This window comes from Propithecus coquereli, unplaced genomic scaffold (genome assembly GCF_000956105.1).
Source record: "Propithecus coquereli isolate 6110/MARCELLA unplaced genomic scaffold, Pcoq_1.0 Scaffold757, whole genome shotgun sequence".
Lineage (NCBI taxonomy): Eukaryota > Metazoa > Chordata > Mammalia > Primates > Indriidae > Propithecus > Propithecus coquereli.
In genome coordinates this window covers 58,066-70,156 of record NW_012153696.1, presented here as the reverse complement: position 1 = coordinate 70,156, position 12,091 = coordinate 58,066, and the positions used below count along the sequence as shown (strand labels likewise).

The 12,091-nt window shown below is 54.2% G+C and overlaps 2 protein-coding genes across 2 annotated transcripts in view; one reads left to right on the top strand and one right to left on the bottom strand.

The window, feature by feature from the left end:
- Window positions 1–4,208, top strand: part of TPRG1L (tumor protein p63 regulated 1-like) — a 4,541-nt gene extending 333 nt beyond the window's left edge. Inside the window, exons 2-5 of the mRNA XM_012662206.1 lie at window positions 20–111; window positions 363–539; window positions 1,772–1,925; window positions 2,818–4,208. Coding sequence (XP_012517660.1) covers window positions 20–111; window positions 363–539; window positions 1,772–1,925; window positions 2,818–3,012 — 618 coding nt within the window. The 3' untranslated portion in view covers window positions 3,013–4,208. The remainder of the gene's footprint in view (window positions 1–19; window positions 112–362; window positions 540–1,771; window positions 1,926–2,817) is intronic.
- Window positions 4,209–4,948: 740 nt separating this feature from the next.
- Window positions 4,949–12,091, bottom strand: part of WRAP73 (WD repeat containing, antisense to TP73) — a 16,417-nt gene continuing 9,274 nt past the window's right edge. Inside the window, exons 2-10 of the mRNA XM_012662209.1 lie at window positions 11,609–11,681; window positions 10,190–10,293; window positions 9,317–9,403; window positions 8,836–8,970; window positions 8,675–8,752; window positions 7,301–7,388; window positions 6,216–6,341; window positions 5,527–5,718; window positions 4,949–5,215 (exon numbers count right to left, since the gene is read on the bottom strand). Of these exons, the coding sequence (XP_012517663.1) occupies window positions 5,073–5,215; window positions 5,527–5,718; window positions 6,216–6,341; window positions 7,301–7,388; window positions 8,675–8,752; window positions 8,836–8,970; window positions 9,317–9,403; window positions 10,190–10,293; window positions 11,609–11,681 (1,026 nt within the window). The 3' untranslated portion in view covers window positions 4,949–5,072. The remainder of the gene's footprint in view (window positions 5,216–5,526; window positions 5,719–6,215; window positions 6,342–7,300; window positions 7,389–8,674; window positions 8,753–8,835; window positions 8,971–9,316; window positions 9,404–10,189; window positions 10,294–11,608; window positions 11,682–12,091) is intronic.

The window sequence follows — 12,091 nt, the reverse complement described above, 5'->3', positions numbered from 1 at the left end:
GACCTCTGCCCTCGCCCAGCCCGGCACCATCGAGCAGGCGGTGGAGGAGATCCGCGTGGTGGTCCGGCCCGTGGAGGACGGCGAGATCCAGGGGGTGTGGCTGCTGACCGAGTAAGCCGGGGCTGCCCGCTGCCCTTGGGGGGACCGCCCCGAGGCCCCGTCCGCGGCCACCTTGCTGGGACCTCCAGGCGGGAGGGCCTCCCGGGGAGCCAGGGTGCGCTCGCTCGCGGCGCTGGGTGTCCGCGCGTGCCCCTGCTGTCGCCCTGCCGGGAGGACGCGCCGGCTGGCCTCGGCCCTGGCGGCTGGGCCTTGGGGTGGCTGACCAGACACGGCCGCTTGGACTGAGGCCACTCCGCTTCCAGGGTGGACCACTGGAACAACGAGAAGGAGCGGCTGGTGCTGGTCACGGAGCAGTCGATGCTTATCTGCAAGTACGACTTCATCAGTCTGCAGTGCCAGCAGGTGGTCCGCATAGCGCTCAACGCAGTGGACACCATCTCCTACGGGGAATTCCAGTTTCCCCCTAAATCGCTCAACAAGTGAGTCTGCTCAGAGTCCAGTGCCGCTGGACTTCAGGGCCACAGAAGACCATATAATTCAACCCGTGTAAAGTCAGCTCCCATGTGTTATTCTCGCATCTGCCATCATCTAGAAAGATAAAGGCCTTTGCTTCAAAAATCAATGGGAAGTTCCTTAAAATAGAAGCAAGTGACTTCTGGGCAGTTGAGTGCATTAAAAGGAATTCTGGCACAAAAGACAGCAGTTAGGCTTGTAGTAAAGATGACTTGCGTGAGTTAAGGATCTATCGAAGTATGACCCAACGTGTTAAAAGCGAACTAGGATATTCTTCAGGCAGGGGCCAAACTCTGCATCTTATCCAGCCAGGAAAGGATTGTGTGGCATGTCAGGTCTTGCTGGGGTTAAATTTTAAAAGAGAAAAGTAGAGTGTTACTTTAATGGATAGATGTCACTAAAAGTTGGATAAATTTGAAAATATTTAATGGCAAACTTTCAAGAGTTGATCTTCTCTCTTTGGGAGAATTTTCTGAAATACGAGAAACCCAGACATTAGTAAACTAAAACTTTTTGATGTAGAGATTTGGATAGGGAATTCAGAGAGCTGAGCTAACATGAATACAGATTTTAACCAACATTTTAATATGACATTAAGGAAAAGGAGGCCAGGCGCGGTGGCTCACACCTGTAATCACAGCACTCTGGGAAGCCAAGGTGGGAGGATGGCTTGAGTTCAGGAGTTTGAGATCAGCCTGGGCAAGAGCGAGACCCTGTCTCTACTAAAAATAGAAAAAATTAGCTGGGTGGTGGTGCACGTCTGTAGTCCCAGCTAGTCGGGAGGCCGAGGCAAGAGGATCACTTGAGCCCAGGAGTTTGAGGTTGCTGTGAGCTAGGCTGCACTCTAGGCTGGGCAACAGAGCAAGACCCTGTCTCAAAAAAAAAAAGGGAGAGTTGCAAAAATGTCACTCATTGGGCTAGCCTATCTATAATGTATTCTTATTAATTTTTAATAATCATGTAAAGATTGTTGAGCATAATCAAAACAATGTACTTAAGAATATAGTAGTTAAAGCGATTGTTAGTGGAGACTACAGTTACTATTAAAATCCACAAGCCATTTTCAATTGCGAAATGTCAGATCCTTTCTTTAAATGTGCAACTGCTTTCTACTGTCATAGCCTCGTAACTGACAAGACTGTCCATGACAGTGCTGTGCCTGCCGTGTTAAGTCTGGTTATTTCTTCTGATTTGTCAGGCGAGAAGGTTTTGGGATTCGGATTCAGTGGGACAAGCAAAGTCGCCCTTCCTTCATAAACAGATGGAATCCGTGGTCCACAAACGTACCCTACACCACTTTCATAGAACACCCAATGGCTGGTGCCGATGAGAAGACAGCATCTCTGTGCCAGGTGAGAAGACAGACCTGCAATGCCGCGCTGCGCAGCAGTGACAGAAACGTTCTAGATGTGCGCTGTCCAGTACGGTGGCCACACATAGCACTGAGCACTTTAAATGTGGCTAGTAACAATGAGGACACAAACTTGTAATTTTCAAAAATTTTAGTTAATTTTTGTAAGTAGCCCCGTGTGGCTACTGCTGGTCAGCACAGCTCCATAAGGTGACCCCTTGCTGCTGATGAGACTCTTGGGGAAGGGCCAGATGGGCTTCAGGGAATGGCAGCAGACCCCCGGGCTGTGCCACAAGGCCATGAGCCTAGCTGGGCGGGTGGTGCACACCTGTAGTCCCAGCTGCTCAGAGGCCGAGGTGGGAGGATCACTTGAGCCTGGGAGCTGAAGGCTGCAGTGAGCTATGATCTTGGCACTACACTCCAGCATAGGTGACAGAGCGAGACCCTGTCTCTAAAAACACTAAATAAAAAGGACAATCAGTCCGAACACTCACCAGGAGCGGCGGCCTGGGGCCAGTGCTGGAGCAGAGCCCAGAGCCGGGTGGGTCCTGCACTTACCCACTGTGTGCTTGGCCTGGTCACTGACCTGGTAGGCTGTGATAAGGATTAAGTAGGTTAAGGTGGCAAAACCACTTAGCTCTATGAGGGCTCTGCAAGCACTGGCTGCACGGTCACCAGTGAGCACGTGGAAGCTCTCGGCTTACCTGGAGAGCTGTGCTAAGGAGCTGAGTTTAGGGGCCCTAGGGTGTCCTCCGAGGGGACAGAGGGCCCGGCAAGGAGCCACATGGAATTTGGAGGATTTTTGTGTCTCAAAATGCTAACTTTTCATAGTCATGGATTACTCTCATCTTGCCTGAAGGTTAAAGCTCCATGTTTTTTCTCTCTCTTTAAAGTTGGAAAGCTTCAAGGCTCTGTTAATCCAGGCTGTCAAAAAAGCCCAAAAAGAAAATCCTCTGCCAGGACAAGGGAACGGCGTACTGGTCTTGGAACGGCCCCTCCTCATCGAGACCTACGTGGGCCTGATGTCCTTCATCAACAATGAGGCCAAACTGGGTTATTCCATGACCAGAGGCAAAATAGGCTTTTAGCCGGCTGTATTCTGGGAGCTCTTCTCTGTCCTGAGAAAGCCAAGGCGACATGGAGACTGGAGCCTGCCAGTCCTCATGTAGCTCCGCTGCCAGCTGGCAGGACGGTGGGGGTGGGGTCCTTTACCTTTGGAGGTCTGAGTGCAATTAGAATAGTAAGGTGAATTATATATGTTCAGTTGGATGTCGGACATCTGCCGTATGAGCTACAGACAAAAGCAAATCTCGCTGTCATTGCACTGCTGGTGTCCCATCTTCTGTGACTTCAGTTCTGGCGTTTTCCTGAGTGTCTACTTGGCTTCTTGTGGTTCTGCCCATCCCGCCCACTGCAGCACGCTGGGATCCTGCCAGCATCCCCGCCACTGCCTCAGCCGCGTAGAGCGTTACACGTGGAGGCACCTAGCATCTATAGTGCCTGCAGTTGCAAATACGTTTACACTTGGTGTCAAATTTTGTATTTTGAAATTTAATCCATTTTTTTAAAAGCTAATAGAAAAGACGCCAGCAGACTGGTTAACTAAGCAAGATACAGTCTGTGCCTTGTCAGCTCCTGAACGAATAATTGTTCTTTTGTAAGTGTGTTTGATCCAAGTCACACTTTCTAAAATTAATCCAAGTTGTGTTAATACTTACGGCATCTTTCCCAGGCCCAAAAAGGTTTACAGAAAATCATTTTAAGACAATTTATTAATTTGAGATAGTCACCTTGGTTTTGCACACCGTCTTGACAAGTGTGTTCTGAGTTTGTATATTGTTATATTCATACTTAAAAGGGAGTTGGGTACTTTGCTTTTTAAAGAATGCACTTTAGGAAAAGGAACCACATCAGATCCTTACGAGGCAGCTAATGCCTGCCCTGGTTCCACAGCGCCGTAGCTGCCAGGCTCTATCAGCTCCTGGGGACGATTTCCACGCGGGGACCCCACATACCTGCCTGCAACCACGTGCTGCTTGCTTGTGTACTGGACGCATTTGCTGATAAATCAGTTTCTTCCTTCCACTTACGACTCCGTTGTAGCTTTAAGCTGACTGGCATGGTTGTGATCAGAATGCAGTAGCCTGCAAGACCCATCAAGCCCGCCTCTGGGACTTTAGCCTTTGTTTTCGGTCTCTTTGTAAAGACGTTTAGAACCAATGGATGTTGTTCCTTTTTTGAAGTTACTGTTATTAAAGTAGGTGCAACAACCAAGAAAGTGCCTCTTAAATGAGTTTAATTTGCAGCTTGAGCTCGGCTCTGCATGAACAGTAATGGGGATTCTGAGTTAACAGACTGGTGCTTACTGGGTACAGCTCTTCCCTTTACAGAAAGACGTAACAGTACGCAAACAGCCTAGGTTTGCAATCCTCATCCATCCACCTGTAGTGCGAGAGCCTGGCTGCCTGCCCAGCACCTGCTGGAGAGACTGATGGGATTGTTCGGTGGCCTAGGTGCCTCCTGCAGACAGCCAGGGTGGGCGCCCGCGGGCATTGGTTCTCAAGTCTGAGTGGCCGCCAGACTGACTCCCTGCGGAACCAACTTAGGTGAGGGACCCGGCCTTGACCAACTGCTCTGGAACCTGCAGCTCCCTGCCCGAGGGGAGCACTGCCCTCGGGTGCTGCGGCTGCCCTCCCTGCACTCCACAGTGAGTCCGACCACAGGGAGGCCGCACCTGCCCCGTGGAAATCCACGCCACTTTCCTAAGGCACCAGGGACTGAGCGGGAGCCAGAGCAGAGCCAGGTCTGTCTAGAGGGGAGCCCGGCCGCAGGGGCTGGACTATTTAAGGTTGTCCATCCATCCTGCTTAAGACTGAACCAGAAATTTAAGATTAACCAAGAAAAACTTCCCGTGTCCTAAACCTTTCAAGAAAACAAGCACTAGCAATTGTATAAATTATCAAATATTTATTTTAAATAAAAATCAGTTTTATACCATACATATTTACAAAAGTGGCTTGCCATAGAAAAATAGAACCCAGTCACTGAATTTGCACCCTCACGGTGGGCACCTCCAGGGCGTGTGCGTCCCTTCCCATGCTGGCAGCACGCAGGTGGCTCCGTTCCCACATGGGTGTGTGCACAGATCCTACGTGTGGCTGTCCCGCTGTCTGACAGCCAGGCTGACCCCCTCCTCGGTCTCCAGGAAACAGAGGCAGAAGTGATCCTTGCTGAGGAGGGCCAGCGAGTCCCCGCTGCAGTGCCAGCACAGCGAAAGCACGGGAAAGTCACCTAGAGAGACACAGGTGGCCAGCTGATTAGAGCAGGAGCGGCCAGGGTCCCAGGGTGAGGGCAGCCCCTCGTCCTATGTGTGGGTAGAGCCAGGCTAGAGCCTGAAGCCGCCTCAGCTTGGGGTAGGGCTGCTTCTGTCTTGCGGGTTTCCCATGTCCGGCGTACCCCTGGGCTCCAGACTTGGTTTACGGAAAGGCCGGGAGCAGGTCTCGCTCAGCTCTGCAGATGGCAGCCGGGTTTAGCAACTTGAGCTCACTCGCCAGCCTGCCTGATGCCGCGGGACCCGCTGCCAGGGCTCCCGGCGCACTCACCTTCCCCGGGCACCTGCACTGACACGCAGCCTGCCGGGGACCACAGGTAGACCTTGCTGCCCGCCGTGCAGATGGCCAGCCGGGGCTGCTGCGGGTCCCACTGGAACAAGCGCACCGGGGACAGCTGCTCGAGCACCACGAACAGCCGCAGCTTCTGCATGTCCCAGACCCAGACGGCGTTGGGGACGTTGTCTGAGGGAGGAAGGAAGGAGCGCTGGAGTCACGGCCGCCCGGCCCGGCCCTCTGCTGTGCCGTTCAGCTCAGGGTGGGAGGCGAGGGGGTGGACGGGTGCAGGGCACCAGGGCCGGAGAGCGAAGCCTCAGGCTTTAGAGGACAGACTCACGTTTCTCCTCGCTTTGCTTTCTTTTTACAACCCTTTACAAACGTGAAAATCATTCTTAAAAACAGGCCCACAGGCTGCAGTTTGCACGGGGCCCTGCTTCCCCCAGTGAAGAGGGAGAAGTGAGCAAGAGGTGAGGGCGCCTGAGCTGGCGTGTTAGCCCGTCACCGTGACAAAGATGAGGCCCTGCTCCTCTAGAAGCTTCTGCGGGCAGAACTGTTGCTACTCCAGCAGCAAAGTGGGAAGAGGCAGCGTGTGGGGAACCCTCACTTGATCTCTCCCAGCTGTTTCTATGGCTGCTGCCAAAGGACACGGTGGCTGGACGGGCAGCACCTGTGGGGGCACTGACCGTTCCGCGTCGCCAGGAAGTAGCTGTCGGGACTAAAGGCCAGCATTCCCACGCCAATTTTAGGGTTCGCTCTGTCAGTAAGAGGCTTCAGAGTCTGCAAGGAGGCTGGCACGGAGGCGATCTCATCTAGGATACCGAAGGGAGAACATGCCATCGTCATCTTTCAGATGACGTCTGAGATGCTTCCGTGCCCACGGCGGGAGGAGGCGCCTCAGTTCAAAGGGAAGGAAAATGCTCCCTGGAGCCAATCAGGGCTGAACGGAGCCTGGTGGCCACAGTGAGAGGCCCGACCGCGAGCCCCTTGGGGAGGGCGGTGCTGTTCCCTGCAAGGCCCTGACCTGGGATCGAGGTGGACACCGCAGCCTCTCGAGCCCCAGCGGTACCGGGACAAGCTCCGGGACCACCCCCGACCCAGCGACGGTCTCAGCAGCCCAAACATCTCAGCGTTTGTTTTTCTCTATCCACTTCCGGCATTTTAGTTTACAATCTGCCCCAACCTCAACTGGCATATGCTATTTTTAGGCTTTGCAGGTGCAGAGCGCCCACTGCAAACCAGAAGCAGAGGCTGCGCCCTGACAGCGAAGTGGGTGTGCGCAGCGCAGCCTGGCTCCCGCTCCCTCCCACCCGGGCGCCTGCGGGCCTCGTGCTAACCCAGCCACTCCTCTAGCCGGAAACTCTCGATGTCCCCAGTGGCCCTGTTGAGTGGGTGGTTCCACTGTGCCCATTTTAGAGATGAGGAAACTGAGGCACGGGCAGATTCAGAGCCAGGCCACGGTGCTCCTGCATCTGCCCTCCTGACCACCGGCACCCTGATGCCCTCTGTGTCTCACTAAAAGGCCCTGCCCTCAGCTGACAGACACCAGCTGTCAAAACTTATATTCCATCAGCAAAAATGGTGCCTCGGTGGCCGACCAAATACTTCAGGTTCCAAATAATCTCAGGATCGATGGGTTGAGAGACACACTGGCTATGAGGTAGCACGGGAAAGGAAAAATATACAGGACATCTGAAATTTACCTGGACAAAGAGGAATCATTTGCATTTAAAAAAAAAAAAGAAAACAAGTACCTTCAGGGGCTACTTACATTTACTTTCCGAGGTGGCCCTGGGGGGCGGGAAGGGCAGGCGGCCCAGCCCCAGTTTCGGGCTCTTCTGGGCTTCCTTATACACGACCTGAAAGACACAGCGCGGCTGCCACTGCCCACTGCCCGCCTCACGACGGGTGGCGGGGCCGAGGAGACACACGGCCAGTGCCCGCAGGGGCGCGTGGCGTCAACACCGGGCCCACCATCTCGGGGGAGACGGAAGCGTGAGCCCCCTCCCGGGAGGCGAGATCACCCACCGGCCCTCAGGTCCTAGGGCAGGGTCTGCCCTTTAAGAAACAAGGCGGCAGATGCGCAAGTGCGTACTGAGGGACAGGAAGCCCCTGCACGCGTGCGGCCCGTCATTCACCGAGGGAGCCCGTGCCAGCCTTTCCGTCGCCATTAGTGACAGAGAGAAAGCTCGCGAGAGGCCAGGGCGGTGGACAGGCCCGGGGGCAGCAAAGAGACCTGAGGAGGGGCATCCTTGGCCGAGAGCCTGGCGAGCGAAGGCCAGCGGCACGGCTGGGGGAAGGCGGGCAGCCCTGGCCGGGCAGATCTGCGTTTCTGAAGCCGGGTTTGCAGGACGGCAGGAGTGCAGGCAGACCTCCCCAGCCCGCCTGGTCAGCCTGCACCCTGGCTCCCTCCTCACCTGCACGGCCGCCTGGCCCTGGCTGCTCCAGAGCCACCACCCTCCTGGGCAGTCCCCTCTGCCTGAAACTCCTTCTGGCCTTCACTTAGAACAGCCTCACCTTGTGCATACGGCCCCCAGCCCCTCGCCGTCCTCCTCACCACCTCTAGCCTGGCTCTACCAGGTCTCATTAATGGGTTTGTCTTTGTTCCCTGCTCTCCCCCAGCGCAGTGCCCGGCGGGCAGGAGGCACTCGCCGTGGGCACTTGCCAATGCCCCCTGAACAGAGGGACGTGCCCCAGGACCTTAGGACCTCCCATTCTCTCGGCCTGCTGTGCTCCCTGCCCAGGCCTCATCCATCCAGTGCCTGCTGGCTGGCGACCACCCCCTGCCACCCCAGGGAGTCACCCAGCTCTCCCTGCCCCAGCCCTGGCTGCCCTGCCCCCACCACAGGGGCAGGGCCAGGGGGTCTGTCAGCCACCTGCATCTGGAAAGACCAGGAAGGACACATCTGGGCTGGGATGAGGGGGAGGGAAGAGCTGGGCAAGGGGCCCACTTCAGACCCCTTGGCCAACGTGGACAGGAAGGACAAAGGCCACTGGGAAAGTCGGGCTCTGGAAAGGTTACACTAGCAAAAGTTTATGGTGACGTAAGTCCCCGTTAAAAATACGTCACAATAAATAACGCCAAGTGGAGAAGCAGCCCCCCACCCAGAACACCGCTTGGCAGAGACACGCACTGCACACTCACTGTCTTGGGATTGCTGACGGCTGCAGGATGCCCAAACTCCGTGATCATTTTCCAAGTCACGTGGTTGAGGATGCGCACCTGAGCAGGGACCACGCGAGGGTGAGCGCACGCCCGGCCCAGCGCTCTGTCGGGTCTCACCAGCGCCCCGCCCTGGTCCCCACCTTTCCGTCGTAGCTGCCAACCGCCAGGAACTGACTGCTGGGGCTCCAGGCCACAGACTTGACGCCCAGGGACCACTCGTACGCGCAGAACGCTGACAAGAGCCGGCCGTCGAGGGAGTAGAGCAGGACCTTGTACTGCGGACGAGACATCCCGCCGTTATCTGCAAATGCGCCACACTCACCTGGACACGTCACAGACTTGGCCGCTGCAGAGCGGGGCCCGCGCAGACAGCAGCAACTGTCCTCCACAGCCGTGGGAAAGTTCTAGATGATCAGCCAGAATTGAGATCACCCCTAGAGAAACAGTGACATCGGCATGCAGAAAAAGGGGACATTGGGATATGAATCTAATGACTTGCTGATGGAAGTTCGACTTGTTTGAAATGAGAGAAAGCTAACCATGTTGCTGCATTCAGAGAGCGCTACAGCCGTGCAGGTAAAGCCCCTTACAAGCGCACGTGTCACCCGGGCATCTTCCTACCTCCAGGCAGGTGTCCCACACGGCCAGCACACAGCCGTTCGGGGCCCACTCGATCCCTGCGAGATCCTGGGTGTCCGTATCAAAGTGCTTCCAAGGACAGGAGGGAAAAACAGATTAAAATGTGAAAATATTTCCTTACATAAATAATTGCATTTATTTGATAACTGATTTTTTAACACATTCAGCACTTAATTTTCTTATATAGAAATGGATGAAATCTCTACTCCTCTATCCTAGTAAGTGCATTAAATCCCTGAACTTCAGCACAGCACAGCACACGTGCCAGCATCGCGCCAGCCGGGGAGCGGCGCCCCGGCCACGGTCTGGACGAGCCTGCACACGCGGGCACTGCTGCCCTCTTGCCCGGCAGGGCCGCTCCTTCCAGACCCACTCAGACAGGTCCCTTTGGGGCATTCCCTGGTCTGCGCTCAGCATCCTGGCGGTCTCTCTGCCTAACCCGGGGTCGTGCTGAAACCGTGCTCAGCTCTGCTCTCTGTGCCTGGACACCTGGAAGCGGCACCTGGAAGCGTCTCCCCACGCAGGCCCTCAGTCACGTGAACTTGAACTTTGCTCCACCTCCCGATGCAGCTCGCACATATGCAAATGCCAGTCACACTCACGGGAAAGGAAAAAGGCTCCCTGTTGACAGCACATTAACATCCAACGCACCACCACGCACCACTTCCACCGAGCCCCGCACACACCGCCGGGTGTCACCTGCAGGGACTCCCAGCAACCTGCCCTTCGGCAATACGAGGCGCACTGCTCCGTATTGTACCAAGGTCCCTGGAACCTTAAGGAACATCCACGGCGCGCCATTCCCTCTCCCGTCAATGTGGTATCTGCGTGCCCCGCTGGGGGAGAACGCCTCACCCTCAGGAGCTGCCAGTCACTGCAGACGAAGACGCTCACGTAATCTTTGCAGTCGCGTCGCTCCGCCAGCGCCATGTGGCGGCCGTCCCTGGTAAAGGTGATTCCTGCCCCAGAGAGGAAAGTGCGCTGGGAGAGAGAGGCCACAGCCATGCTCGTCAAGAAGAATGAGCAGCAGGCAGAGGGAAGAGGAAGGGAAACCACACAGACCACCTGCGCCCGCGTCTCTGCAGACAGACGCGAACACCCGCTGCGGAGAGCTGTGGTCTGGTCCCCTCACAGCACAGCCAAAACCGGGCGAGGCCCGTGCACACACAGACGACTGACGTGCGAGGAACGCCAAGTCACCTGACCCCGAGGGATCACAAACTATACTGGAAAACATGCAGTGTCTCGGGATGACCAAATTTATAGCCGCGGGACATCTGGGGATGCTTCCGGCTGGGCAAAGGCCAGCTTGCTGCAACATTCCTTATTCTCATTTTTGAGTTTAATTATTTGCAAGAAGTAAATTTAAGATGAAAATGTGAAAAATACTCAGGTTGAAAAAAAACTATATTTCCCAGTTCTGTATTAGCTTAAAAAGTCCTAAGCCAAAATTCATACTTCCTGAGTAAAAAAGCCCCTGAATAATATAACTATTCTGTCCACTCAAGAATGTGTATCTCCTCTAGAAGAGACACTAAGATTCAAACTATAAAAATAAATGTGCACTTGCATCTCACTCGAATGCAGTTTGCAAATTGCTGACAGCAACAGGGAAAAATGGAAACATCACTCAAATGGTGAGACTTCCTTCCGCCCATGGAAGGGGACGCCTCGCTGTAATTCACGACTTGCCGGGGCTGCATCCCGCCAGTCCGACGCTGTCCCGTTCAATCTCACTGGTGGTGGCCACAGCCCACCTTTCTGCCAGATGGCTCAGAGGCTTTGACAGGGGACAGCTGTCACTGATCCCTCCTCTGGGAGGCCCAGAGGTGACAGGTGTGCTCTCCCCTTTACCAGGAGATCAGATTTAGCCAACAGAAGAGTGAGAGATGTGACGTTCAGAACAGGATGCTTGGGGTGTGTCCTGACAGGGACCTGAACTCCCAGTGCCGGGACGGGGTCAAGGGGCTCCCCTGAACACCACTGTCGTTGAGGTCTCAAACAGCGTCCTCTTTAGTCACGGTGCTCATGTTTTCAAGGGGAACTCTTGTCTTTTAGAGATACATATGGAATATCTGCAGATGAAGTATTAGGAGGTCTGGGACACACTTTAAAATAACCCAAGGGGTGGGGTGGGTATAGAGGAAAAAAGACTGGCTAGGAGTTGTGTGTTGTTGAGCTACCTTTGCCTGTTGAAATGTTCCATGACAAAATTGTCAAAAACCCCAAAATAGCTGCAAAGAGATGGCTTTCGAGTAGCGCTGGCAGACTTACCCTGCTGACAAGCTTTAGGGTATTTGATGTAAGATACAGATTTTGTGCACAAGGACCAGACGGTTATCCGCAACTGTTGGGGGACAGGGAAAGAGAAAGGAAACAGGACATACTCACCACCTTCAGAAAGAGTCTTGAATCCTAACCCACGTCATTAGCACCCAAGGACAAGACGTGCTGAGGTGAAACTGTCAGGACGTCCAGGGATGTTTCCCTCTTAACAAGCATATTCAAATGCACATTTTACTGTTATTAAAGTAAATTTAGGTTCTTGGTATTTTTTCATTTTATAACAATATATTTGAGTGACACAAAGTTAAATATAAGTGCATTTTAGCTAGCTATTTCAAAGTAAGCACAAGTTGCATATTGTAATAAGCCTAAAAAGTTAGTTAGTCAGAGCAAAATCTTGGTACAGGAAAACCACCATGTCCAGTCTCCTCCATGAGGTGGACGACGTGCTCTGTAGATTCGATTTGTTTC